Source organism: Bubalus bubalis, chromosome 14, assembly GCF_019923935.1.
Source record: "Bubalus bubalis isolate 160015118507 breed Murrah chromosome 14, NDDB_SH_1, whole genome shotgun sequence".
NCBI lineage: Eukaryota > Metazoa > Chordata > Mammalia > Artiodactyla > Bovidae > Bubalus > Bubalus bubalis.
Window position 1 is genome coordinate 81,384,516 of NC_059170.1, and position 25,540 is coordinate 81,410,055.

At 42.8% G+C, this 25,540-nt stretch overlaps 1 protein-coding gene across 12 annotated transcripts in view; it reads right to left on the reverse strand.

The window, feature by feature from the left end:
• The window catches only part of PLCB4 (phospholipase C beta 4), a 480,542-nt gene that overhangs the window by 147,466 nt on the left and 307,536 nt on the right, over positions 1–25,540 (reverse strand). For all 12 annotated transcript variants that reach the window (XM_044928306.2, XM_025264595.3, XM_044928310.2 and 9 more), the window contains 3 exons: positions 12,439–12,519; positions 10,791–10,850; positions 9,204–9,347 (listed from right to left, as the gene is read on the reverse strand). In XM_044928306.2, the coding sequence (XP_044784241.1) occupies positions 9,204–9,347; positions 10,791–10,850; positions 12,439–12,519 (285 nt within the window). The remainder of the gene's footprint in view (positions 1–9,203; positions 9,348–10,790; positions 10,851–12,438; positions 12,520–25,540) is intronic.

Genomic DNA, 25,540 nt, shown 5'->3' on the forward strand with positions numbered 1-25,540 from the left:
TCCAGCATCAGAATCACCTGGGAGGCTAGTTAAAATATTACTGTAAAAATTCTGAATCACGATCATGTGCCCTCAAATTAATGTACCATTGTTTATCTTAATTGTTTATACTGCTAAGTCGCTTCAGTCGTGTCCGACTCTGTGTGACCCCATAGACGGCAGCCCACCAGGCTCTCCCATCCCTGGGATTCTCCAGATAAGAACACTGGAGTAGGTTACCATTTCCTTCTCCAATGCATGAAAGTGAAAAGTGAAAGTGAAGTCGCTCAGTCTTGTCTGACCCTCAGCGATCCCATGGACTGCAGCCTACCAGGCTCCTCCATCCATAGGGTTTTCCAGGCAAGAGTATTGGAGTGGGGTGCCATTGCCTTCTCTGAATTGTTTATAACATTGCATATTAATATAACTGTTATATTAATCAGTTATACTTCAATTAACAAAAAAAGAAACAAAAACAGATAGCTGAGCTCCATTCTGAGAATTTCAGATTTATTAGGCTGGCATAGGACCCAAGAATTTGCATTTTTAAGGAAGTTCCAGGTGAGGCTTCTGGTTAGATCCCTTTGAGTAGGTCAGTGCTTGCCTATGGGTCGAGGACCTAGGTGAAAGGAGGGGAGCTCTGCATGAGTGCTAAGTCGCTTCAGTGGTGTTTGTGACCCTTTGCAATTCGACCCTATGGACTGCAGTCCGCCAGGCTCCTCTGCCCACGGCATTCTCCAGGCAAGAATAATGGAGTGGGTTGCCACGCCCTCCTCCAGGAGACCTTCCCGACCCAGGGATCAAACTCAAGAGTCTCTTTTGTCTTCTGCCTTGGCATGTGGGCCCTTTACCGCTAGCACCACCTGGAAATCTCAGGGGAGCTCTGCAGAGTGTGAGCAAAGCCATTAGCCAGCACTGACTAAATGTGAACTTGATTTTTCTTCCTTAACAAAACAAAGAATAAATCCCTTCTCCAAGAACTTTTGCAGTGATTCTTCCACGCAACATAATTTCAATTCAGCAGAGTGATTCTGACATTCAATCCAACTGGCCAAAATAAGATTTTATTACCTGTAATAAACTATCTGACCTTATCTTTTTTGTCTACAAGAAGAAGACACAACATTTTTGTAATTTACTTTCTACAGTATTCAATCATGGGCTTATTTGATGACTTGGTTACAAAGCATAATTTATGGAGTTTGCCAAATATTTACAACCTACAGAAAGTATGATGAGCAGTCTGGAAGTTGTCTAAACTCAAATCCAAATCTGTGCATTTTGAACTTCATAATAACAGCTTATTTTTGTAATCAAAATAAAATTCAACTTGGTATAAAATAACATATTTATTTGTGGAGATTTTCAAAGAGGGTTGCCTTTCAGTCTTATGAACAGTGGCTGTGCTTGCAGTTTGCTCTGTAGCAGCAGCTGGAACTAAATGAAAGACATCTGAACTCCCTGCAACACGCCAGGGACAAAATCTTCCCCCGCTAGCTGTATCCTAAGAGAGAAAAAATACATCAGAGAAACCAAATTTCTCTTCTAACTAAAGAAGTTTCTTACAATATTTGGCATTTTTTGTAGGGTTTATGGGCTTCCCTGGTGGCTCAGACAGTAAAGAATCCGCCTGCAACAGGGGAGACCTGGGTTCGATCCCTGGGTTGGGAAGATCCCCTGGAGGAGTGAATGGCTACCCACTCCAGTATTCTCGCCTGGAGAATCCCTATGCGTAGAAGAGCCTGGTGGGCTACAGTCCCCAGGGTCGCAAAGAGTTGGACACAACTGAGCAACTAAGTGCACAGCACAATAGGGTTTATGGTAAAATAGTGGCAGAGAGATGAGGAGGATTCAGAAAAAAAGCTCTATTACATACAGTTTAGAAAAAAAATGGGAACTATCTCCTCCATGCAATTGTTTTTACTTATAGATGTTTTAGGTTATGTGACCAATCAGACACACCTATTACCTAAAGGCATACCGGATTTGAGGAAAAAGTACCAGCAATTTGCTAGCAATTCCTTTTAACAGAAGACCTTTAAGGAGAGGAAATGAAAGCAGAGTTTTCTAACTGGAATGACAGGAAGGATTTAGGGAAGCAGAAAATAATGATCTCAGTTGGAAAGAGGTCAAGACACTGGGGTTACAGCCTCCAGGCTTGTCATGGATCCTCAGCAACAGCCCCCTTACATCCTGAAAAGTGACTTTAAAAATAATGCCATGGAATCCCAGACATTTTGGATTATGATTGAATCACGTTCTCTTGGTTTTCTTATCCAAACATCATTCTCCTAGCTTTTATTATAGCTAAACTGTAAAAAACTTTAAGGTTATCACCTAGGTTAGAGTTTATGGATTCAGACCATAAACCTCAATAAAATGAGGGCAAATGTATGGACACTGAGGGGGAAAGAGGGTATGATGAACTGGGAGACAGAGACTGACACATATACACTATGGATATTATGCATAAAATAGACAACCAATGAGAACCCGCTGTGCAGCTCAGAGAGCTCTGCTCAGTGCTCTGCGGTGACCTAGATGGGGAGGAAATCCAAGAAAGAGGGGATGTATGTGTGCACACAACTGATTCACTGTGCTGAACAGCAGGAACTAACACAACATTGTAAAGCAGCTATAGTCCAATACAAATTAAGTTTAATAATGAAAAAGAAAAAATAAATCATACAAAAAAAGACAAGCGAGAAGAGAACAAACATCTTTCACTCTCCGTCTGATTCCACTCCCAGGCTGCCACTGTTACGTGTTTCTTTGTTATTCTGGAAATTATATTTATATACATAAAGGGACTTTCCTTGGGAGCAGGTTCAGTCCCTGGTTGGGGAGCTCAGATCCCACGTGTCCCGTGGGCAAAAAACCAAAACATAAAACTGAAGCAATATGGAAACAAATTGACTAGAGTTTAAAGGTGGCCCATGTAAAAACACTTTATATATACAAAACAACAAAATGTATGTACTGAGACTGATTACATGTCAGGCGCTGAAGGTTCTAGATGCTGGGGATGTAGCAGGGAATGGGGAGGCAATAAGTGAATGTATGGCGTGTAAGTAGTGGTAAGTGCTACGAAGGAAAATAAAGCAGGACAAGGAGTTAGCATGTGCTGAGGGGAGATGCGGCAGGCAGCTAAGGTGAGGTTCCAGCAGAGACCGGATAAATGTGAGGGAGGAAGCGCTGCATAACTGGGGAATCGTGTGTTCCAGGCAAAAGGAATCGTATGCACAGGCGAAGTTCCCGAGGCTGGAAGGAAATAGGGAGGTGGGTGGTGGCAGCCAGAGGAAGGGAGGTGAGAAGGGACTCTTTAAGGCCCCGTAAGCCTTGGAGGGTTCTAAACATCAGTGATGGGATCTGAATTACTTCCTAGAAACATCCTTCCAACTGCTATTCTGGGAACAGACTACAACAGGTAAGGTCAAGGCAGAGAATTAGGGGAGAAATGGTATTGAGTTGGAGAGCACTGCAGTGATGGTGATGGTAGAATCAGCTAGATTCTAGACACACAGTGTTTGTTAACAGACCGATCAGGACACACGAGGACAGCGTCCGTGGCCTCAGCAACCGGAAGGATGTGGCTGGAAGGTCTGATGTGGCCTTACGTTTAGGATCCTATCAGACATTTATTCCACTGGGGAGAAAGCTCTATAAAATTGAGCTCGAATCTTGTTAAAGAGGTAGAGGGACTGCTGCTGCTGCTGCTAAGTTGCTTCGGTCATGTCCGACCCTGTGTGACCCCACAGATGGCAGCTCACCAGGCTCCCCCGTCCCCGGGATTCTCTAGGCAAGAACACTGGAGTGGGTTGCCATTTCCTTCTCCAATGCATGAAAGTGAAAAGTGAAAGTGAAGTCGCTCAGTCGTGTCTGACTCTTCGTGACCCCATGGACTGCAGCCCACCAGGCTCCTTCGTCCATGGGATTTTCCAGGCAAGAGTACTGGAGTGGGGTGCCATTGCCTTCTCCGGTAGAGGGACCAGGCAAGCTTATTTACTCTTTAAGCAGAGGGCATGGCTGAAGAAAAGACAAGATGAGCTATAAGGAAGCTTTTTTAGACAAGTGTCATCTTTTATCTGGAGAAGGCGACTTGGCAGTAGCAGCAGCATCTAAACAAGAAAATGCACCATCATTTTCACCGTCTCGGGTACTGTGAAAATATTTTGTATTTATTTGAAACCTTAACTCTAGTAAAGTAAGATTCCATGTTAAATGTTATTGACTCTTAAAACACTCACTTGAAATAAGAAAAGATATCAGAGAACCCTTTTAGGAAGTGGAGGAACAAGAAAGTAAGATGACTTTCACAGAGTCAGGCAAGGTACCACATGGGAAAGCTGGTCTTCCGTAGACAGGACATGAATTGATGAATCCCATCTGCCTGGATTCAATGTTTGGTTAAGTGAATTTTTCAGAATCATTGGACTGTAAGTATCATACAAGCCCAGGAATTAAGAATAGACTCAAGAATCTCAAATAAATACTCCTAAGCAAAGTCTGTACTAGAAAGCCTCTTAAAACTTCTATATCACTGGGCAGACCAAGACTTGTCAGATGGCATAAAACAATCAAAGCATTCTGACCACCCAGGGAATGGCTAATCCTCACAGTTAATAAGCTATTTTTCAACATTTTGTAAGTTTCTGCTCTCATTTTGCATGAGTACCATGAGTTATTTATGTTTATTTCTATACCTGTTTGTAATAAAAACTACATCAATCAGTAAAAAACGCTTGTGGAAGGAAAGAGGGTGGCTGGTTCTTTCAGTGAATACTTGGGAAGATTTCTTTAAAGGTAAGTTGCTACGAATTTTTTTTCAAGTTCTATGTAAATGAGACAACTAAAAGATTAGGGAAAGAAGTTAGTCAGTTGTAGGATTCTGTTCTTTAACTGCTCCAAGAATGTCTTTAAAGTGGACTCAGTTGTGTTTTAAAGAAACCAAACTGGATATTTCAGACAATACATTATGGGTGAAGTACAAGTGGAAAAAAAAAAAAAAAAAAAAAGGCTTTCCAGGTGGTGCTAGTGGTAAAGAATCTGCCTACCAATTCAGAGATGCAAGAGACAAAGGTTCTATCCCAGGTTCAGGAAAATCCCCTGGAGTAGGAAATGGCAACCCACTCTAGTATTCTTGCCTGGAAAATTCCATGGACAGAGGCGCCTGCTTGGCTACAGTCCATAGGGCCACAAAGAGTCGGACAAGCCTGAGCACACACTGGCAAAAAATCCATCAACCACAACCAATAGACCCACACTGAATGCAAAGATTTTGGCCCTAACATTAAAAGATTGGCCAACAACTGTACCAAATCTATATGTTTCAAGTTAGCATAGAGTCTTTGTAGAGTTCTGTCCCAGGCCACAGGTGTGAGGCCTTGCACCAAGGCCACAGAAGTGGAGCCCAGAGCCAAGGGCACCTCTGAAGCTGACTGAGCCCCTTTGTAACTGTGGCCCCAAATGCCCCCTGATCATCACCAACCAGCTTCCTGACACCAAATTCAGCAAAAATGCCACCCCATGATCACCCTATCATGCCCTAACCAGTCACCTAAAGCCAAGCCTCCAGCAGGAATCTGCTTTGTCTTGAGGCTATAAAAACCGGCTACTAACCCACGGGAAGTGTCGCCTCTCCCTGGTCCGTCAGGAGTCTGGCCTGCTGCACTCACACTGCCCACGCTATCTCTGCTCTGTGTTCTTAACAGACTCACTCCCTTCTGAAAGGCTCTGTGTCTGGAAATTCTTTTCCAACCCAAACTCAGCCTGCCATAAAAGTGTTTAAGGTCTGTAAGTGTAATTTTTAAAAATGATGGTTTGCTTTAACTGACTTCTGTGATAACATGAACAGAATATCGCTAGCTAAGAGCTGTTCTATGGTCCTGTGATCCTGGGCTCCTAAGTTGTACTCATGTCAAAATGGTATGACCACAAAAAACCCCAAATCTTATCTTTAAGTATAGACTTCTGCCCTGGAACACAGACTTTTATATCACGTATTTGTGACTATAGGGTTCAGACCATGGCTCTTAAGTAAAACAAGACTGCAGCAATCAAAGCATGGAAGTAAGGACATTTCGATTTACTGATCCAAGCCACCTTCCCAGGGCTGTACTTGCTCAGGGACGGGGTGGGGTTGACAGTATCACACAAGAAATCAGAAAGCTGAGTTTTAGGCTGGACTCTGGCCTAGCCTGCTGTGGCTTCCTCTTCTACATCTGAAAAATGCAGTGTCTCAGTTCCACCTCCAGCTCTGAAATTCTAGGACTCTGTGATCTGAACAGTGAATGTACACTGGGGGCTTTCGGTGAGAAAGGCATAGGCACTTTCCACATAACGCATCCTGTAGCCTACATAGCAATCCTACAAGCAGGCACTGTAATGCTGTTCCATTCTGAGATGAAGCAGGTGAGGCTCAGCGAGGCCACTCGCATGTCTCGGTCACTCAACTGGGAAGACGAAGAGGCAGGATGTGCGGCCAGGCAACTTGTTCCCTATCCCAGATTCTTAAGGTCATATGAGTCATAGGGTTTCTTGTAATATGACAAGTTGACAAAAGACATGACACAGGTCTACAGAACTGTCATTTTGCAAAATTTCAAGCATCTAAATATCTGTCTGATTAACAAGTCTTTCTCTTTCTGGGTGATCAGCATGGACTTCTGGGATTGAATGTTGCTATGGCAAATAGCAACCAGAAAGACCTTTGTAGCAAATAACATTAGCGTGCACTAGAAACAACGCTTGTTTAGATCAGCAGGGTTCAAGAAACCATCCAAATGGGTGTTGATCTGAGCACCATAATGAAAGAACAATATTGAAAGCAACATCTGTTCTCCCAAAGCGAGGTGATCTGGAAAAGCAGCATAAAACCAACCAAGCCATGCAAGTACAGAAGCAAAGGCTCTCATGTCATATGGAACATCCATTCCTACCTGGACCCAGAACCACAGTTGGGAGCTTCTCAAACTTTATTGCACATATGAGTCACTGGGCAGGCGGAGGGGTGCGGAGGAGCTTGTTAGTAATGAAGATTCTGGATCTGTAGGTCTATGTGGGCCTGAGATTCTAATGTGCAGGGAGTTCCCACTGAGGTGTGTGCAGCTAGAAAGTGGACCACACTTTGTGAGTGAGGGTGAAAGAGTCTTGACGGTCTCAGTATCTGTAGGACTCAATTCTGCACCCCTTGATTCTGGGTCCAGGGTAAAGTCTTCTCATCTCAGTTTCATCAAATAATCTTACCTGGATATTCCCTGAGGGCTCTGAAGTTCAATATTTCTAATGATGACCTTTCTCATCCAACCCTGTACTGAGCTTCTACTTGCAGGATCAATGGGAAAATAAAATGCCCACCTCCCAGTCTCCCAAACCCAGATCTCTGCCATGGAAGAGCATAGGCCCAGGCCTCTTCACATGTTTTATGCAAAGATAATGGTGCTCTGTCCACAGGTAATACTGCCCGAAGACAGACAACGTGCAGGAGAGTGAATGACATTCGAGGCTTTCTACTTTGAGCAATATCTCTTTAAGACTCACTTGCCAGGGCAATGGTGAGCTGCTTATGGTACTAAGACGGATCATAACCCAACACTTTCATAGCTTACAGGCAGGGTGGGTACGAATTATGCACTAACAGGGTAACCACAGACATATGCAGCAACTGAGATGCAGTTCATCTGAACTGAAAACGCGTATTATATTTTAACGACTTTGTATGAACAGAAGAATGTAAAATACGTTAACTGATTATATATTGATTTCCTATTAAAATGACATATTGGGTTACAAAATGACATACCAGAATTTAAAAAGATACATGCATCCCTGTGCTCAGAGAAACGTTGCTTAGGATAGCCAAGACATGGAACCAATCTAAACGCCCATTGACAGAGGAATGGATAAAGACGATGTGGTACATTCATACAATGGACTACTACTCAGCCATAAAAAAGAATGAAATAAGGCCATTTGCAGCAACATGGATGGACTTAAGAGATGATCACACTAAGTGAAGTAAGCCAGGCAGGGAAAGGTAAATGCCATATGGTGCCGAGGATAAGATTACATTCCTATAGGGTAGATGTGTAATGGGTTTACAAAGGAAAGAATTTATTACCTTAAGGGTCTAAAGTTACTAACACCAAGGCCACTACTTATTTTTTCTACATACCAACTATTAATTAATACATATTCAAGGACACAATTCAGGGGATGTGGAAACTTGGCAACAAACATTGGCTCATCAATGAAATCTTTTACTAGTTTTATTCTGACAGTTTCTAACTCTCTGAGAGGCTCTAAGCTATTTGAATATCTTAAGCTTCCTGTGCCTCTTGAGGCTGGGAGCCTGTAAACAATCGTATGCATAGCTGTAGGTGTCCGGGTAAACTTGTCAGGCGAGTTAGAGAGCCATCTGAGGGGTTTGGATTTAAACACTCCTAATTGCCTGGGAACTTTATTAATTGGAGCTGTAAGTTAGCTCTTTGACAGAGACAGCGAGATGGTGGTAGGGGACAGCCCCCAGTAAAGTCAGAGGTGAGAGCACAAAGCAATAAAGTAGGCAGACTTTGGTTTTTTGGGGGTAGATGCTCGAGAATATCCGAGGGCACTCCCGAGGCTCGATCCTGCCTTTGCGTATGCTGAGCCTCCTTCCTCATGACCTTTGTTCACGAGTGGAATGTCTCTCGCTGGCTCCCGGCAATATGGTATCACTTCTATGTGGAATATAAAATAATGGAATTAATCTTACCTGTGACTACCAGAAAAAATTAAACTACATCTGTGGCTTGCATTATATTTCAGCTGGGTAGTGCTGATCTAACTCTTTGCTAGTCAAATTGTGATTCTCAGACCAGCAGCATCAGCATCAACTGGGAGCTTGTTAGAAAGGGAGAATGTGTCCTCACCTCAGATCTACTGAATCAGAATCTGCATTTTTACTAAATCTCAGATGATTCTTGTGTACATTCTGGTTAGAGAGGTTCCTATAACATATCACAGCCAGTGTTCAGGCTGCTGGTATTCGTGAGTGACATGCTGAAAGGGTATTGTGCTTGCTGAATTTTCTAGGGCAACATTCTAGCAAGCAGTGGAAACTTTCTTTAAAATTTAAATTAAATTATACAATTCAAAATATATATCAAAATGACATTATACATGAAAATTATGTGTACCACACATGTCCATATGGGAATGGAAGGAGGCTGTGTCACGGAGGATACCTTAGTTATTTCTGGATTTTCAGCCACCATGTACGTGAAACTGATGTTCACCAGATCTGCACCACTGCAGACGCAAACTATCCGCCCTTCCAGATCATTTTCTGATTTGCCAAGAGCTTCAAGAGCAGCCAAAATTTTGGGATCCTATAGAGGTAGACAGATAGGGAAAAAATACATTAGATCACAGAGGATAGAAAAAGAAAATACATTTGATGTAAAAACATCCAGTAAGGCAAATTCTTCTTTCTATCTAAAAATGTCCAGATATCTAGTGTCATTCTAAAACTCATATAGGTAAAATCTATCACACTACATATTTCAGGATCTCATCCGGTAAGAAAGGTATTATACAGTCATTGATTTAGAAGGTGGGGAGGCAGGGTCCTCCTTTCAATTGAGGGCTGTAGCTATCGAGGGCGTGAACTACGGCAACAGGACTCAAAGGCTGTGCCTGAGACCTGACTGTCTGCAAAGGTCCAAGGGGTTTCTCACAGGGAGCAGTCGCGGGGGATTCACGCACATGCAGGGCACTGCCACCGTCAGCAACCTCAAGTTGTTAAAAGTGAGACTGAGTCTTTCAAATAGCCTGGACACAAAGAATGAACACGTGCATCTCCAGGAGCCTGGCCTCCTCATTTGGAATGAAAACTGTGTAAGTTTGCCCTAATTAGCAGATAAAATACCGGCTTTGTCCTCTGAAAGAACTCAGGCGGAAATGCCAGGGTAGTTATACAGAGATTTTAAACTAACATTAAAGAGGGTCACTAACAGAAACCAAAAACAAAGTGAGGAACAATTATAATTTTGTTTTGAACATCTAAAAATCTGCAAACCTGCAAGACTATTATGGAAAAGGGAATACATGCCATGCTGGAATATTCTAGGGGAAAAACCATCTTTTAAATTCCTAGCGCAAATAGCTTCTCATTCAAACAAATCAATCACTGTGAAGAGGCTTATTTATGTGCTCTGTCATTCTTTTTTCTCAGAGGCAAACTGAGCCTTCAAGGTGAGCCAGGGTCTGCGTGCACCGGTGCACAGATATGGAACTACCCGAGTCATCTAAATTTCCACATCAGCCATGGACCAGAAGTGACTCACTGTTTGCTGAAAAAGAAGGTGGGGATATAGGGGGAAGGGGTGCTTGTCAGATTAATTTCTGAGTTAAGGGAACAGTTTACTTCGATGCTCATATCACACAAGGGTCATAATTTTCAAAGGTTAATAACAATTTCTAATATAATTAAACCCAACGCAATACAAATCACCCAACCATTACAGATGAGATTTCTAAACTGTATCTGTTCTTCATTTGGGGGCAGTAATGGGCCTCCCTGGTGGCTCAGTGGTAAGGAATATGCCTGCAAGGCAGGAGACAAGGTTTTGACCCCGGATCAGGAAGATCCCCTGGAGAAGGAAATGCAACCCACTGCGGTACTCTTGCCTGGGAAATCCCATGGAAGAGTAGCCTGCTAGGCTACAGTCCTTGGGGTCACAAGAGGTGACACGAATGAGTGACTAAACAACAACAAAGGGGTTACACAACAGTCTGTGTCAAGAAGAACAACAGACACCAAGAGTGGGTACCTTCGGTGTGGCTCCCAGCCGAACACTGTTGATGAGGGAGCATTCTAGCACTTGGCCTTCCTGCAAAGACAGCACATAACACAGCAGTAAGTCTAAATTCTGCCAGACCTACAGCACAGACAGGTGATTTGCAAATGTTTGTGATGATGAAGGCAATGCTGATTCAAGTGAGGCAGAAGCAGGATTAAAAACAAGTAATAACAACAATAATATTTTTCAACAATCAAAAATAGTCAAGATATTTTCCAACCAAACTTTGGTCCGTTTATGTGCGTGAAGCAAAACCAACACGCTGACACTGGGTTGTGGTGAAGAAAAGTGCAGTGTTTACTGTAAGGCTCTAGGCAGGGAGAATGGGTGGCTCTCGCTCTAAAACCCTGAACTCCCCAAAGCAAAGGGTTTCAGCAAAACAACTTCAAAGGGCAGCTGAGGCAGGGATATTGCAGGGTATACGATCAGCTAGTGCACAGTTCTCTGACTGGTTGATGGTGAGATAACATGGTTCACAGGGGTGAACATTATTAATCCTGAGGCTCCAGGAGGTGTCCTTATGGTCATCAAGTACTTAAATGCTTCCATTGGGTGGGGGGTTTAGGATCAATAAAATAACTCAGGAAATGTGCATCAGATACGATCTAGGAACTTCAGAGAGGAGCTAAAGAGGCGGATATGGGGGAGGGGTCTGTTCTGGGAAGGCCCCATAGCATCCTGCCTGGTTGCAGAGACCCCAAACATTCCATTCCATATGTATATATATATATATACACACATATATATGTAGAATGCAACTCTGAATAAGTGCAAAATGTTACTTTTACATATTTAATATTGTGATTACTGCCATGCATATTCGGAGAAGGCAATGGCACCCCAGTCCAGTACTCTTGCCTGGAAAATCCCATGGATGGAGGAGCCTAGTGGGCTACAGTCCATGGGGTTGCAAAGAGTCGGACATGACTGAGCGACTTCACTTTCACTTTTCACTTTCATGCATTGGAGAAGGCAATGGCAACCCACTCCAGTGTTCTTGCCTTGAGAATCCCAGGGAGCCTGGTGAGCTGCCATCTATGGGGTCGCACAGAGTCGGACACAACTGAAGCGACTTAGCAGCAGCAGCAGCAGCCGCAGCCATGTATATTATTAAATATATGTGTGTATATGAAATATGAGTGGGACTATACTAACTTAAACTCTGATTCTACTCTTTAGAAATTCAGCTCAAAGTTTCACAAAATGTGAACGCTGTGCCATGTGTTAAGTCCTGGAAAGTGCCCTTAAATGCACCTCTGAGACTTCAGCTTGAATACCTCTCTTCTGGGAAATCTTTTTAGCTCCCAAGATTTAAATCAGACTTGCCTGCTTTTAAGCTCTTGTAACCTGACCTTCTCTTTCGCAACTCTCAATGTCTTGTAACTTTCTTTCTTTCTTTGGGATGCCCGACCTTGATTCTAGGCTGGAATCTATAAGGATCACATCCTTGACCATTACTATGTCCCCAACGCCTGGCACATGGAAGCACATTTTAAAAAGTCTTGAATGAATGAGTAAGTGTAGGGTCCGTACCCGCAAGGGGCTTTTGGTCACTTGTGGAGAAATGAAATGCCTTCTCCCTGAGAGCAAGAAGGAGCAACTTGTTTTTGTGCCATACCTTGCCTTCACTTCTCCAGGTCAGAAAGAAGCCAAATTCATCTACTTTGAAGAGGCAGTTGGGTTCAAACACAAAGGATTCCTGTGAAAAAGAAATGTGTTGATCTGCATGACTCACACCATTTTGAATCTAATAAAAATGCAAATATCTTTTAGCATCTAAACAAGAGATAAATGCATCCTGAATCTAATGACCACATTTCTCATTATATTATGTAACATTTTCATTTTGAAAATTTCTTGCATTCACTTTTGCATTGAAAGACTGATCAATTTTATATAGCATCTTCCTTTAAGGCAGTTTTAAGAACAAAACACACTAATGTTCTGAAGGTACATAGGGAAGCTTTCTCTAAGATTTCGGGAAAAAGAGCTCCTGGAAAGGATTCCCAGGTTTCAGCCAACTGGTCTCACTCCACACAAGAGGAATTGTTGCTGGTCTCTAACATAAATCAAAAATCAGGAGATAATTTTTTTTTTAATCACTGATTTTTTTTTTTTTGTCTACAGAATTCAGCATTCAGAGGATTACTCACATAACTCCTGAGGTTTCTGCTTGTATATCCAATCTCACTGGGTGTTCCATAAACTGGGAGTTCAGCAAGAGTTTGAGCTACTCAAGTGTAGTCATGGGAGCAGCAGCATCAACCTCACTTGGGAGTCTGACTGCATTGGCAGAATCTAGGGCTCCAGGCCAGACAGACTGAATCAGAGTCTCTGGGGTGGGAACCAGAAATCTGTGTTCCAATAAGCCCTCCAGGTGATTCTAATACACAGTAAAAATCTAAGAATCACTGCTGTGGACATCAGGATCAGATCAAGATGGAATGTTAGCCAAATGCAGGGGCCCCATAGCAGCTAAGTTGTATTTCCCAAAGGATTCCTGGTCTAGCAAGAAGGCACCATTGTTCTTAAAAACTCCAGGCAAGTCCTATGTCAATGAAAGCAAAAGGGCCCCCAGGAAATGAACCCAGATGCCCTCTGCCCTCTGCCTGCATTACACCAAGACTTGGCACTCACACATCAACAGATCCACTTCTCGTGACCTAAAGAACTTATCCTCCTAGATAATTATAACACTGCTATAGGAGCTGCTTGGCAAACAGGAACGGTGTGTGACTTCAAACAAACAGAGAGCAATCACTGGATTAAGATTTTAAGCATAGTCCAGACTCTCAATTCAAAACTTATTTTTCTAAATTTCAAGGAAGTAGCGACATTTATCAAGGTAAATCCAATGTCAATGTCACATTGTAGAGTCCCAGGGGCCCTGAACAAAAATTTGTGTAGTTTTCTGACAGGTGAAGAATTATCATGTGCAAGCAGTCACCACGATGAATAAGATGAAGGAAGGGCATTATGTGACCTTTGTTTATGGAATAAAAATCCAATTCTGCCACTTATTATTTACTTTCTCAAACAAAGACGCTAAGTCTCTGAATCCTTACCTAACAGAAGGAAATATTTACATCTACCTTTTAGGCAATGAAATGAGGTGATAAATGCAGAGCACTTTTACATTTTACCATGAATGTGAGCCCACTGTTACAGTTCAGCAAGCAGTAGCTACCATCCTTTATCCCTGGCTCAAGTTTACATTTGTGGTAGCAAATTATTAACAATGTGAACTTGTCAATATGTAATGTTTTTGACCCACAGAAATGCACTTCTGGATGGTTCAGCTTTTTAGGAAAGGTTTGACCCAGAAGTGGACACTTTAGATGGGTCTTAGAGGAGGAGCAGCAGCTATCCAGGTGAAGCAGCGTGGCAGGCATGCAGGACTGCTGACAGGAGGGGCTTCGGAGGAGGTGATGCGGTAGGTCCACCTTAAGGGGATGATGGAGATAAGACTAGACACATAAATAAGGCTAGATCGAAGGGTGGGGTACACCATACAAAAAGGTATTAAATGTAACCCAAAGGTCTTGATTCATTACTGATTGAGAAACGAGAATAATCAAACTATGAGAATGAACACATTGTAGAATACTTTCCAAGCAATATCTTAATGGTAATAAAGAATTTCAGTGTTCAAAAGTATGACCTAAAATGGTGTTTACAGAGTAGACCTACAATGAATCAGCTACCATCATTATTTATTTATGTGTACCCAATCCAATTCCAAATAGGGATTTGGAATGATCTAGGAAATATACATGATAAATAAGAATGATTTTCCAGCTTATTTTCAGGTGGAACTTACAGTTCCTTGGCCTCCTTAATGGCAAAGTTTTTTTCTTTCTTCCTCTCTCAGTTACTTAGTACCCTCTGACTTTACCATTACTACCTGGGAATTTGGATTCCTAACATCCCATTCTTGGATCATCTGATGCTTTTAAGCCCTAGCTCTATAGTCTTCACTCTGCTATATTAATCCGAGTACCTACAACTTCCTACTTATTAATCCTGCCCATCTCTTGCTAACCACCAGGCTTCCCTTGCTTTTACTTCCATCCTTGTCTAGTTTATTTCCGTGGTCCAACATTACATCACTTCCTCACAGACACTTCAACTTCTATGTCTCATTTTCCATTTTCATGGCCAAAAAACTAAGTCCATCCTGTCCATTTTTTAATCACTAAATTTGATGGAGAAAATTACAAAACTAGATTGTCTGGCTTTGGTTTAAATTCAAGATTATAAACTTCAAATGGATAGTCCACATGACTTTCAACCTTATAATTCTTTCTTTTAAAGTTCCCCACCCTTCAAAAGGATTATCTCAGTGCTTCTCAAACTCCTTTACTCCTAGCTTACTGAGCTTCATTGATTAAATAAAGGAAACTCATCAGATGAGAACTTTCTCCATCCTTCCTCCTAATAACGTATGCTTTCACCCATCAAAGGTCAATCCCTCTGCTTCTGCTCCAGATTCCATCCTCTTTCACCTACACAAGGATTTCAGTCTTCTATGTATCATCATCCAATACACATCAGTTTTTCTCTCTATGAGGTCATTCCTATTAGCACACAAATAAGTCCCAGCCATCCCCACCTACTCCTTCACTTACTCCCTCATGTCTCTGATCCATTTTAAGGGCACAGTATCTTGAAGAGTTTGTCTCCAGCCACTGTCTCTATTCTTTCTCTTCCATACCATCTCTGACCAATTCCATCTGCCTTCTGTTCCTCCCACTTGCTAACATATTTCTGCTGGGTTCACCGTGACTCACTTTCATGCTGCCATATGCAGGGCACACTTTGATTTGCTCTTCTACATGTTCAACATTACAACTTCTTACATGATCCACAGACGTTGGCTCTGGGGATTGTTATCTATGTTCTGAGACCTCCTTTAATGCTAAAGCTTTAACACCATCTACTTCTTGATGACTCCCAAATTATAGTAGCAGCCCCGTCCTCTCTGGGTTCTCAGTTCAGACATCTAACTCTCTTCTTGACTTCTTCACATGAATGTCTCTAAATTAACTCATCCATAACCAAATTCTGTATTCCTCACCCTCTTTCCCCAAGCCTTTCCATCACAAGACATTCTGGGCTCCATACTTGTCACTAGTGTACTGATTTACTGAAACTACAATCATCCTTGACTTTCCATTAACAAGTCCATTTTCATAGCATCCATCTCCACCACCACCACCACCACCACGGTCCAGAGCATCACCATCTTTTTCATAGATTGATCAACTCATTTCTACTCTTTCCTTCACAGCAGCCAGACTGATTCTTCAAATAGTGAAGTCACTTAATAGATCCCTATCATATTTAGGGTGAATTCTTTGGTGGCTCAGACGGTACAGCGTCTGTCTACAATGCGGGAGACCTGGGTTTGATCCCTGGGTCAGGAAGATTCCTTGGAGAAGGAAATGGCAACCCATTCCAGTACTCTTGCCTGGAAAATCCCATGGACGGAGGAGCTTGGTGCAGGCTACTGTCCATGGGGTCGCAAAAAGTCAGGCACGACTGAGCAACTTCACTTTCGCTTTCACTTTATCATATTTAGGAGAAAATCCCAACTCCTAGCATGGGCTAAAAGGTCCTGTGTAATCTGGGTCTTAGAGAGCTGATCACACATCATTTTCTGTCTTTGTTTTCCTTCTTGTTCACTACACCCATCAGTACTCTTTTCCTTAAGAGAACTTCTTAAGCTCTTCTAGCCTCAGGGCCTTTGCACTGGCTGTTCCTCCTTCCTAGAAGTCTCTTCCTACTGTCTTTAGCTTCTCTTCATCCTACAGGCCTCACTTTAACTCTTCCCTCTTCAGAGGGGATATTTCCTTGACCTCCCTAATAGGTCTCTCATTTTATTTTCTAAGATAGCATCTTGATTATTTCTTTGCTTGCAACTAACACAGTCTGCAATTATTTCATTTCTTTGTTTATTGACTCATGGCTTGGTTCCTACACCCGAGTTTAACCTCCATGAGGGTAGAGTCCTTGAAACTTTCTTGTTCACCTTTGTCCTTCAAGCAGCTAGCATATCAAAGACACACTGAAAGTAAATTCATACACCAAAAATTTAAATGAATTATTTTTTTTCAAAGATACTTCACAGTAGACCAATATACAAAATGTAAACAAGAAGTCACTCAAGTTGAGGGGGTTACACCAGGCCCCCATAAGGGTGACTCTCTGGAGGGCTCCCATGAACAGACAGACAAACGTAAGGCCACTAATGCTTAGGCTGCCTGCCTGGAAAAGCAGAAGCTTTATCTAATTCATACAAGCTCATCTTAGAGGTATGGTAAGCTCATCTTACCTTCTTACTATAGATCTAGAGGAGCTATTTCACGTTCAAGGTCAAAAGGGGCGGCGGTGAGGAGATACCCCTTGTCCAAGGTAAGGAGCAGCGGCTGCACTTTGCTGGAGCAGCCGTGAAGAGATACCCCACGTCCAAGGTAAGAGAAACCCAAGTAAGATGGTAGGTGTTGCAAGAGGGCATCAGAGGGCAGACACGCTGAAACCATACTCACAGAAAACTAGTCAGTCTAATCACACTACGACCACAGCCTTGTCTAACTCAATGAAACTAAGCCATGCCTGTGGGGCCACCCAAGACGGATGGGTCATGGTGGAGAGGTCTGACAGAATGTGGTCCACTGGAGAAGGGAATGGCAAACCTATTCAGTATTCTTGCCTTGAGAACCCCATGAACAGTATGAAAGGGCAAAATGATAGGACACTGAAAGAGGAACTCCCCAGGTCAGTAGGTACCCCATATGCTACTGGAGATCAGTGGAGAAATAACTCCAGAAAGAATGAAGGGATGGAGACAAAGCAAAAAGAATACCCAGCTGTGGATGGGACTGGTGATGGAAGCAAGGTCCAGTGCTATAAAGAGCAATATTGCACAGGAACCTGGAATGTCAGGTCCATGAATCAAGGCAAATTGAAAGTGGTCAAACAAGAGATGGCAAGAGTGAACGTCGACATTCTAGGAATCAGCGAACTAAAATGGACTGGAATGGGTGAATTTAATTCAGATGACCATTATATCTACTACTGTGGGCAGGAATCCCTCAGAAGAAATGGAGTAGCCATCATGGTCAACAAAAGAGTCCAAAATGCAGTACTTGGATGCAATCTCAAAAACGACAGAATGATCTCTGTTCTTTTCCAAGGCAAACCATTCAATATCACAGTAATCCAAGTCTATGCCCCAACCAGTAACACTGAAGAAGCTGAAGTTGAACGGTTCTATGAAGACCAACAAGACCTTCTAGAACTAACACCCAAAAAAGATGTCCTTTTCATTATAGAGGACTGGAATGCAAAAGTAGGAAGTCAAGAAACACCTGGAGTAACAGGCAAATTTGGCCTTGGAATACAGAACAAAGCAGGGCAAAGACAAATAGAGTTTTGCCAAGAGAACGCACTGGTCATAGCAAACACCCTTTTCCAACAACACAAGAGAAGACTCTACACATGGACATCACCAGTTGGTCAACACCGAAATCAGATTGATTATATTCTTTGCAGCCAAAGATGGAGAAGCTCTATACAGCCAACAAAAACAAGACCAGGAGCTGACTGTGGCTCAGATCATGAACTCCTTTTTGCGAAATTCAGACTGAAATTGAAGAAAGTAGGGAAAACCACTAGACCATTCAGGTATGACCTAAATCAAATCCCTTATGATTATACAGTGGAAGTAAGAAATAGATTTAAGGGACTAGATCTGATAGATACAGTGCCTGATGAACTATGGACGGAGGTTCGTGACATTGTACAGGAGACAGGGATCAAGACCATCCCCATGGAAAAGAAATGCAAAAAAGCAAAATGGCTGTCTGGGGAGGCCTTATAAATAGCTGTGAAAAGAAGAGAAGCGAAAAGCAAAGGAGAAAAGGAAAGATATAAACATCTGAATGCAGAGTTCCAAAGAATAGCAAGAAGAGACAAGAAAGCCTTCCTCAACGATCAACGCAAAGAAGCACAGGAAAACAACAGAATGCGAAAGACTAGAGATCTCGTCAAGAAAATTAGAGATACCAAGGGAACATTTCAGGCAAAGATGGGCTCGATAAAGGACAGAAATGGTATGGACCTAACAGAAGCAGAAGATATTAAGAAGAGGTGGCAAGAATACACAGAAGAACTATACAAAAAAGATCTTCATGACCCAGATAATTATGATGGTGTGATCAGTCACCTAGAGCCAGACATCCTGGAATGTGAAGTCAAGTGGGCCTTACAAAGCATCACTACGAACAAAGCTAGTGGAGGTGATGGAATTCCAGTGGAGCTATTTCAAATCCTGAAGATGATCTGTACAAGTGCTGCACTCAATATGCCAGCACATTTGGAAAACTCAGCAGTGGCCACAGGACTGGAAAAGGTCAGTTTTCATTCCAATCCCAAAGAAAGGCAATGCCAAAGGATGCTCAAACTACCACACGATTGCACTCATCTCACACACTAGTAAAGTAATGCTCAAAATTCTCCAAGCCAGGCTTCAGCAATACGTGAACAGTGAACTTTCAGATGTTCAAGTTGGTTTTAGAAAAGGCAGAGGAATCAGAGACCAAATTGCCAACATCCTCTGGATCATGGAAAAGCTAGAGAGTTTCAGAAAAACATCTATTTCTGCTTTATTGACTATGCCAAAGCCTTTGACTGTGTGGATCACAATAACTCGGGAAAATTCTGAAAGAGGTGGGAATACCAGACCACCTGACCTGCCTCTTGAGAAATTTGTATGCAGGTCAGGAAGCAACAGTTAGAACTGGACATGGAACAACAAAGTGGTTCCAAATATGAAAAGGAGTACATCAAGACTGCATATTGTCACCCTGCTGATTTACCTTACATGCAGAGTACATCATGAGAAACACTGGGCTGGAAGAAGCACAAACTGGAATCAAGATTGCCGGGAGACATATCAATAACCTCAGATATGCAGATGACACCACCCTTATGGTAGAAAGTGAAGAGGAACTAAAAAGCCTCTTGATGAAGGTGAAAGAGGAGAGTGAAAAAGTTGGCTTAAAACTCAACATTCAGAAAACGAAGATCATGGCATCTGGTCTCATCACTTCATGGGAAATAGATGGGGAAACAGTGGAAACAGTGTCAGACTTTATTTTTTTGGGCTCCAAAATCACTGCAGATGGTGACTGCAGCCATGAAATTAAAAGAAGCTTACTCCTTGGAAGAAAAGTCATGACCAACCTAGATAGAATATTGAAAAGCAGAGACATTACCTTGCCAACAAAGGTCCGTCTAGTCAAGGCTATGGTTTTTCCAGTGGTCATGTATGGATGTGAGAGTTGGATTGTGAAGAAAGCTGAGCGCTGAAGAATTGATGCTTTTGAACTGTGGTGTTGGAGAAGACTCTTGAGAGTCCCTTGGACTGCAAGGAGATCCAACCAGTCCATTCTGAAGGAGATCAGCCCTGGGATTTCTTTGGAAGGAATGATGCTAAAGCTGAAACTCCAGTACTTTGGCCACCTCATGTGAAGAGTTGACTCATTGGAAAAGACTCTGATGCTGGGAGGGTTTGGGGGCAGGAGGAGAAGGGGACGACAGAGGATGAGATGGCTGGATGGCATCACCGACTCGATGGACGTGAGTCTGAGTGAACTCTGGGAGTTGGTGATGGACAGGGAGGCCTGGCATGCTGCGATTCATAGGGTCTCAAAGAGTCGGACAAGACTAAGCGACTGAACTGAAGCTCATCTTGGGTATGGTTTGAGTTACCTCCTGGGAATCCCTTTTGGAACAGGAGAACTGTCTGAATGCCCCTACAAAGAGATTCTTTTCAAAACGGGATAAAAACCACAGGCAAGGAGAAGAAAAATAGAGCAAACTTGCAAAATGAGGACAAAATAAAAGATGAGTTTTCAGAAATTTTTGTTAAAAGGTCCTACACAGTGAGAATAAGATGCCTCATTGGCTCTGGGCTCCCTAGAAACAAAAGCAAAAGGGGAAAGTATCATTTGCCAGATGCCCATACAGTTCATAGATAAAAATATCAGATGTTAGGAGAATCAACTGCCTGAATAGAAATTCTCTAGTGAGACACTTAAGGAGCACCGACAGATGCTAATGAAAAGGTTTCCAACAAAACCCACAATAAGCTTGTACTGTGACCAGAAAATCCTTGGACCAAATGGGTTGAAAGTATCCATGGAAACGAGAGCACAAATGTGAGGGATGTGTGCCAGTCGGTTGAAAGGAACTGAAACCCCACTCGTTTAGATTTCTCTGCGCCTTCCACTAACAGGACCGCCAGGCCTGCTGTGAGCAAAGGCACCCAATCCCCATTCTTCTTCCACTACAGCAGCCGTAAATGCCACACGGGCACCTGTTGACCAGAACCAGGGCTGCAGACCCGTGATCACACTGAGGCAATGATAGCCCCAGTTCCCTTGTCAGGAAAATCCCTCTCCAGACTCGAGTGTGGCTGGGGAGATAAAGGAAGCTGGGCCCTTTCTCCCTCACAAATTTGTTGGTTGGCAGTTAACAAACGGTAGTAGGATTCTCCGATGAGGATGCAAACTGTAATGGAACTTCTTCCTGGTGCTCAGAAGTTCTCTTCTCCCAAGACTTAATTACAGCTCATCATATCACACTGCAGAGCTCGAGGACCAGTTACCTCATCCAGCCCACACCGTTTGCCTTTGTCCACTGGGAGAGGCAGAAGTTGGGGATCTGGGGGCAATCTCTTTGGAAAAGGAAAGAAGCATCATTTTTGCTGGAATCACTACAGAGAGAAGCTGTACTGCCTTGAGGATCCCTGATCTGAGGGGCTTCCAGGGACCCTGTCCCCATTTCATCACCAATAAAGTATATTTAACAGCTGAGTCTCAGCATTATTTTTGTGTAATTTTCACCTAACATATACTATCTTCAACATTATTCAGTATCATAGTCTATGTTTCAAAGAGTCAAGTTACTTTCAAAATGATTTAGATTAAAAATATTTTTCCTTTATTTCAATTTTAAAAGTTATTTGATTAAACAACATTTCATCCTATTTTTTTTTTTTTTTTTTTCACATAAAGAGTAGCAGAGATTGTAGCTGGCAAAATACTCTAAAGAGGAGGAAAGTATTTGGGCGAAGTTTCTAGATAACAGGTGATAACAGGTGGTTGATTTTATTTTAACTGTGATTTGTGGTTTTATCTTACCCTGCCTCTCCCTCCCTCTTACCCACCAATAATACCTGAGTTAATCGTGAATGACTAGACCTTTCTACCCTGGGGTCTGCATCGTCAAATAGGGAATGGTCAAGTCTTACTACCAGGGAGAGATAGAGATTTGAGGCTGGTTAACAAATGTGTTAACTCCCCTCTATTTAAACTAAATTCCTCTTCATTTATCTAGCTGTTCTGGGCCTCTTCGGTGCTTGAGACTGGGTGGGTAGATTAGAATATAGAGAGGAGTGAAGCGAATGAGGGCTCCATATTCCACCACAAGACTCCTGCTTTCTGAGAAAGAAAACCCTCAGGAGGCGCACTGCAACCCAGACCTTGTAGCTTATCGTGAAAGTGAAAGTAAAAGTCGCTCAGTCATGTCCGACTCTTTTTGTGACCCCATGGACTATGCAGTCCATGGAATTCTCCAGGCCAGAACACTGGAGTCGGTAGCCTATCCCTTCTCCAGGAGATCTTCCCAACCCAGAGATCAAACCCAGGTCTCCCGCATTGCAGATTCTCTACCAGCTGAGACACAAGAGAAGCCCAAGAACACTGGAGTGGGTAGCCTGTCCCTTCTCCAGATGGATCTTCCCTACCCAGGAATCAAACCAGGGTCTCCTGCATTGCAGGTGGACTCTTTACCAACTGAGCTACCAGGGAAGCTGGCTTATCGTTCCTGGACTCAAATGCCAGCCTCCTCTTCAGCATCTTTCAGAGAATCTTGCCATGGTAACATTTCATCTCTCCAAAATTGAATGGCCCCACCTGTAACTTGAGAAAATGGATACCAACCTCCCAGGGTTCTCAGAGTTGAGAAAGCCTGAATGCCTGGGACAAAGTCAACGCTGCAAACCTGGTAATGGTTAGGAAAAAACAGCCACTGTGTAATTCAGGGCTCCTGTACAACAGACTTCCTGTGATAACACCAACGAGCACGGAAGCCACAGGGGCCACGTGGGGCGATGCAACCTTATGGCTGTATGCCAATAAAGCTAATGTGACAGACACACGGAATTCTTCAGTTTCATTTAAACAGCCATGTATGATTAGTGGTTACCGAATCAGACATGCAGTTTTAGAAATGAGGGGAAAGAAATGTTTGGAGGAGGGTCAGTTCAAACTGGCTTCTCTGATTCTGAAGCCTGTGACTGTTTGACTCTGCCAGCCTTGACTGAGGAGGTCCTCCTCTACTTAAAATCAACGGGCTTTTGGACTGTCAGTAAAGGAACACTGCCTTGGTAGGTTCCACCTTGAGGAAAACATGGGGCTCCTTGTCTCCTGGTTTGATGAAAGTGGAGGAAGAGAAGAGAGCTTTGTTAAGGCTGGAGACAGACAAGTGCAGTCGGAGTCAGGGAAAGACCGTGAGGGGCCTCCCCAAGTATAAATCACGCTGTAAACTGCTACCACCAATCGGTTCTCACTCAGCACTGGGCAACGTTCGGAGCACTCTGGACACGCTGACTTATTAACTTCCCAACTTCCCATGAGGGAGGAGCTCTTAATATTCCCATTTTACAGAGGAGGCCACTGTGGTGCAGAAATGAAGTGTCTTTCCCAGGGTCGTGTAGCCAGTGAGGCAGGGCTGGGATGGCGAGCTACACCGAAGCACGCCTTCGCATCACCTCTGCTCTGAGACCCGTGAGTGAGACAGCGACATTGCCTGGAGTGGGTCCAGGGAGCTGCTCAGTGTCGCATCAGAGGGAGGCTTGGCTGCCCTTACCCCGAAGGCTAGTAACCATCTCTCGGGTCGGAAGGGCTTCAGAAATGTTTCAGTTCTAATTACCACATTTCTCAAGCATTCTCTTGTGAACTCTATCAACTGTATGGACCATATTTATTAACTGTATAGACCTTATTTATTACCAGGTTGTTGTAAAGGCTTATCAGATATTTTTCTTGGATGCTAGCACAAAGAAAATTTACTTTGTATGATTCATTGCTTTCCTTGTAATCTGACATTTTGTATCCTAAAACTGTTTCTTTTTCCTGAACTGCTCTGGCCATCAGGATCAAAATCAAATTTGCAGTTCACTTCTTCCAATTTATGGGACATTTTTGTTGCCCATAGAGTGGCTGCCTCCTAATTTTGCCCCTAAATTTGCCTCCTAATTTTGCCCAGTTTGATTTACTTTTCCATTCTTCCCCCCGTCTTCAACTTAAATCCCTAATGCATTTTATCTAGTGGCACTTGCAGATGAATAAGCTGGATTCAGAAGAGGCAATAGGAAGCAGAGATCAAATTGCCAACATCCATTGGATCATAGAAAAAGCAAGGGGATTTCAAAAAACATATTCTTCTGCTTCATTGACTATGCTAAAGCCTTTGACTGTGTGGATCACAATAAACTGTGTAAAATTCTTAAACACATGGGAATACCAGACCAGCTTACTGTCTCCTGAGAAATCTGTATGTATGACAAGATTCAATAATTAGAATTAGACCTGGTACAATGGACTGGTTCAGAATTGGGAAAGGAGTATGTCAAGGTTGTATATTGTCACCCTACTTATTTAACTTAAATGCAGAGCACATCATGTGAAATGCTGGGCTGGATGAATCACAAGCTAGAATCAAGATTGCCAGTAGAAATATCAACAACCGCAGATATGCAATGATACCACGCTAATGGCAGAAAGTCAGGAGGAACTAAAGGCCTCTTTATGAGGATGGAAGAGGAGAGTGAAAAAGTTGGCTCAAAGCTCAGCATTCAAAAAACTAAGATCATGGAATCCAGTCCTATCACTTCATGGCAAATAGATATGGAAAAAGTGACAGATTTTATTTTCTTGGGCTCCAAAATCACTGGGGAGGGTGACTGCTGCCACAAAATTAAAAGATGCATGCTTCTTGGGAAGAAAAGCTATGACATAATCTAGACGGCATATTAAAAAGCAGAGAAATCAACTTTGCTGACAAAGGTCCACATAGTCAAAAATATGGTTTTTGCAGTAGTCATGTGTGTGGATGTGAGAGTTGGACCATAAAAAGGCCGAGTCCTGAAGAACTGATGCTTTCAAATTGTGGTTCTGAAGAAGACTCTTGAGAGTCCCTTGGACTGCAAGGAGATCCAACCAGTCAATCCTAAAGGAAATTAACCCTGAATATTAATTGGAAGGACTGATGTTGAAGCTGAAGCTCCAATACTTAAACCATCTGATGGGAAGAGCTGATTCACTGGAAAAGACCCTGATGCTAGGAAAGATTGAGGGCAGGAAGAAAAGGGGGTGACAGAAGATGAGATGGTTGGATGGCATCACTGACACAATGGACATGAGTTTGAGCAAGCTCTGGGAGATAGTGAAGGACAGGGAAGCCTGGCATGCTGCAATTCATGGGCTCCCAAAGAGTTGGACACGACTTAGAGACTGAACACTAACAATTTCTGCATCACAGCTGACTTTGGGATGTGGAAGAAACATGCATAAATAAGCACGAAACTCATTTCATGAACACTCAAAACTACTAGGCATGTTACATTGGTCCAACATGTTACACTGGTCCAG